Source organism: Staurois parvus, unplaced genomic scaffold, assembly GCF_062004578.1.
Source record: "Staurois parvus isolate SC_StPar_1 unplaced genomic scaffold, SC_StPar_1.0 ptg000689l, whole genome shotgun sequence".
Taxonomy (NCBI): Eukaryota; Metazoa; Chordata; class Amphibia; order Anura; family Ranidae; genus Staurois; species Staurois parvus.
The window spans coordinates 1,892,501-1,894,416 of record NW_028318485.1 but is presented as its reverse complement, the minus strand read 5'-3'; the positions used below and the strand labels follow the sequence as shown (position 1 = coordinate 1,894,416).

General features: G+C 43.9%; 1 protein-coding gene across 1 annotated transcript; it reads right to left on the bottom strand.

The window, feature by feature from the left end:
• Positions 1-440: 440 nt before the first annotated feature.
• NANOS3 (nanos C2HC-type zinc finger 3) lies at positions 441-1,036 on the bottom strand. The gene has a single exon (XM_089652613.1). The coding sequence runs from the start codon at positions 1,034-1,036 to the stop codon at positions 584-586; it is 453 nt and encodes a 150-aa protein (XP_089508739.1). The 3' UTR covers positions 441-583.
• Between the last annotated feature and the right edge of the window lie 880 nt (positions 1,037-1,916).

Below are 1,916 nucleotides of genomic sequence, written 5' to 3'. Positions count from 1 at the left end.
CTCCAGACTTTTCCTTCTGGTAGTTGACATTATCCCAGATTCTCTATGGCTGGCAGATGGCATTGCCCCCAGTCTTTTTCTGCTGGTAGATGGCATTACCTCCAGGCTTTTCCTACTGGTAGATGGCATTACCCCAGATCCCCTATGGCTGGCAGATGGCATTACCCCCCAGGCCATTCCTGCTGGTAGATGGCATTACTTCAGGTCTTTTCTAGAGCTATGACATTTCCACCATTTTTTTTCTGAGGGCAGATGGTATGGGGAGAAAGCATTTCCCTCTGTACTTTCTTGCTGGCAGTTGAGATTATTCTCAGTCTTTTTTCTTTACTAGCAGTTGGCATTACCCCTGCACCACAGATGGAAATGCCCCCAGTCCTTTTCTCCAGTAAAGATGAAAAAGCTTTAGTCCTTTTCTGCACCATAGCTTGAATGACCCCCAGTCTTCTTTCTGCACCACTACTGGATGGAAATGCCCTCAGTTCTTTCCTTCAGCACAGATGTAAATGCCCACAGACCTTTTTTATTTGCCCAAAAGCTTTAACATCCCAATTTCCTTACCCTGGTCACGCCAGCAGTCCTTGACTCACTGCCTCTTAGAAGGAATGGCACTGGCTGCGGTCTTGTAGACAGAGGTGTAGTTCTTGGTGGTCATGGGGCAGAACCTCCTTGTGTGGGCTTTGTCTCCACTGGCACCACACTGTGGACAGGTGTAGGATCTGAGAACAGGGCAGAGAACGTTCCCCTGCTGATCCCGCAGATTGTGGGCAGTGAACACCCTCCAGTGCTCCCCATTGTGCCTGCAGAAGGTGCACTGCAAGCGTTCAGCGATCTTCTTAGGAGGATCACAGGAACCATCCCGACCTGGCTCTGCTGAGGTGGTACCATGGGAAGGCTCTGGGAGCTCCTCCTGCCGCTGGAAGTTCTCTTGGCTCTCCTGATCTGAAGTGTTCTTGAGGACTGTATGTAATCCTAGATAGTCCTTCCACATAGAAAACTGGGGGGCATCCGACCTCCGCACCTTCTTTCTATGCTCCATGTCTCTGCACAGCCTAACAACCTCGTGTGACTGAAGCTCGTGAGATACCCTCCTCCTTCTGTCCTCAGGAGAAACAAGAGCTGATAACACCCAACTGTGCACGTCCCTACAAATCTCCCCACCCAAAGTGACTGTCCCACCCAAAAAAACAAATATACTCTTATCAGACAAACACGGAGGTGACCCCAGACACAGCAGGCTCCAGACTCCCTGACTCTAGATTTGGCTACTAATTGTTTGGAGGAACTAAATAGGCAACTCTATGAAACCATTGCTATGTGGTCTTCATTATTATTATTATTATTATACAGTATTTATAAAGCGCCAACGGTTTGCTCAGCGCTGTACATTACAAAAGGGGACAGAACATGTGACAGAACAATACCAATACAATGCAAAACATGAGGGGATCTGTGATAAACAGGTCTTCATCTACACTAAAAAACGTCAAAACCCAACAGAAATCCTACCCTTCAAAATGTGGGAACCCAATCACCCAAATCTCACATAAGATCCATAGGATCAAGTCATTTGAAGTCATTTTCACTGTTTTATAAGTGGAATGTATAGCTATTTATAATATTTTATTGTTACTACTGATATTTAGGTTTATTATTTTATGTCTTGCATTATATACAATTTTACTTCTCTCTCAGCGCTCTCACAATTTGAATGACAATTGCGCGGTCATACAACACTGTACCCAAACTAAAATTTTATCATTTTCTTCACACAACTAGAGCTTTCTTTTGGTGGCATTTAATTACCACTGGGGTTTTTATTTTTTGCTAATTTGCTAATTAAACAAAAAAAGACCGAAAATTTGGAAAAAAAAATCTTTGTTTCTGGTATAAAAGTTTGCAAATAAATAATTGTTCTT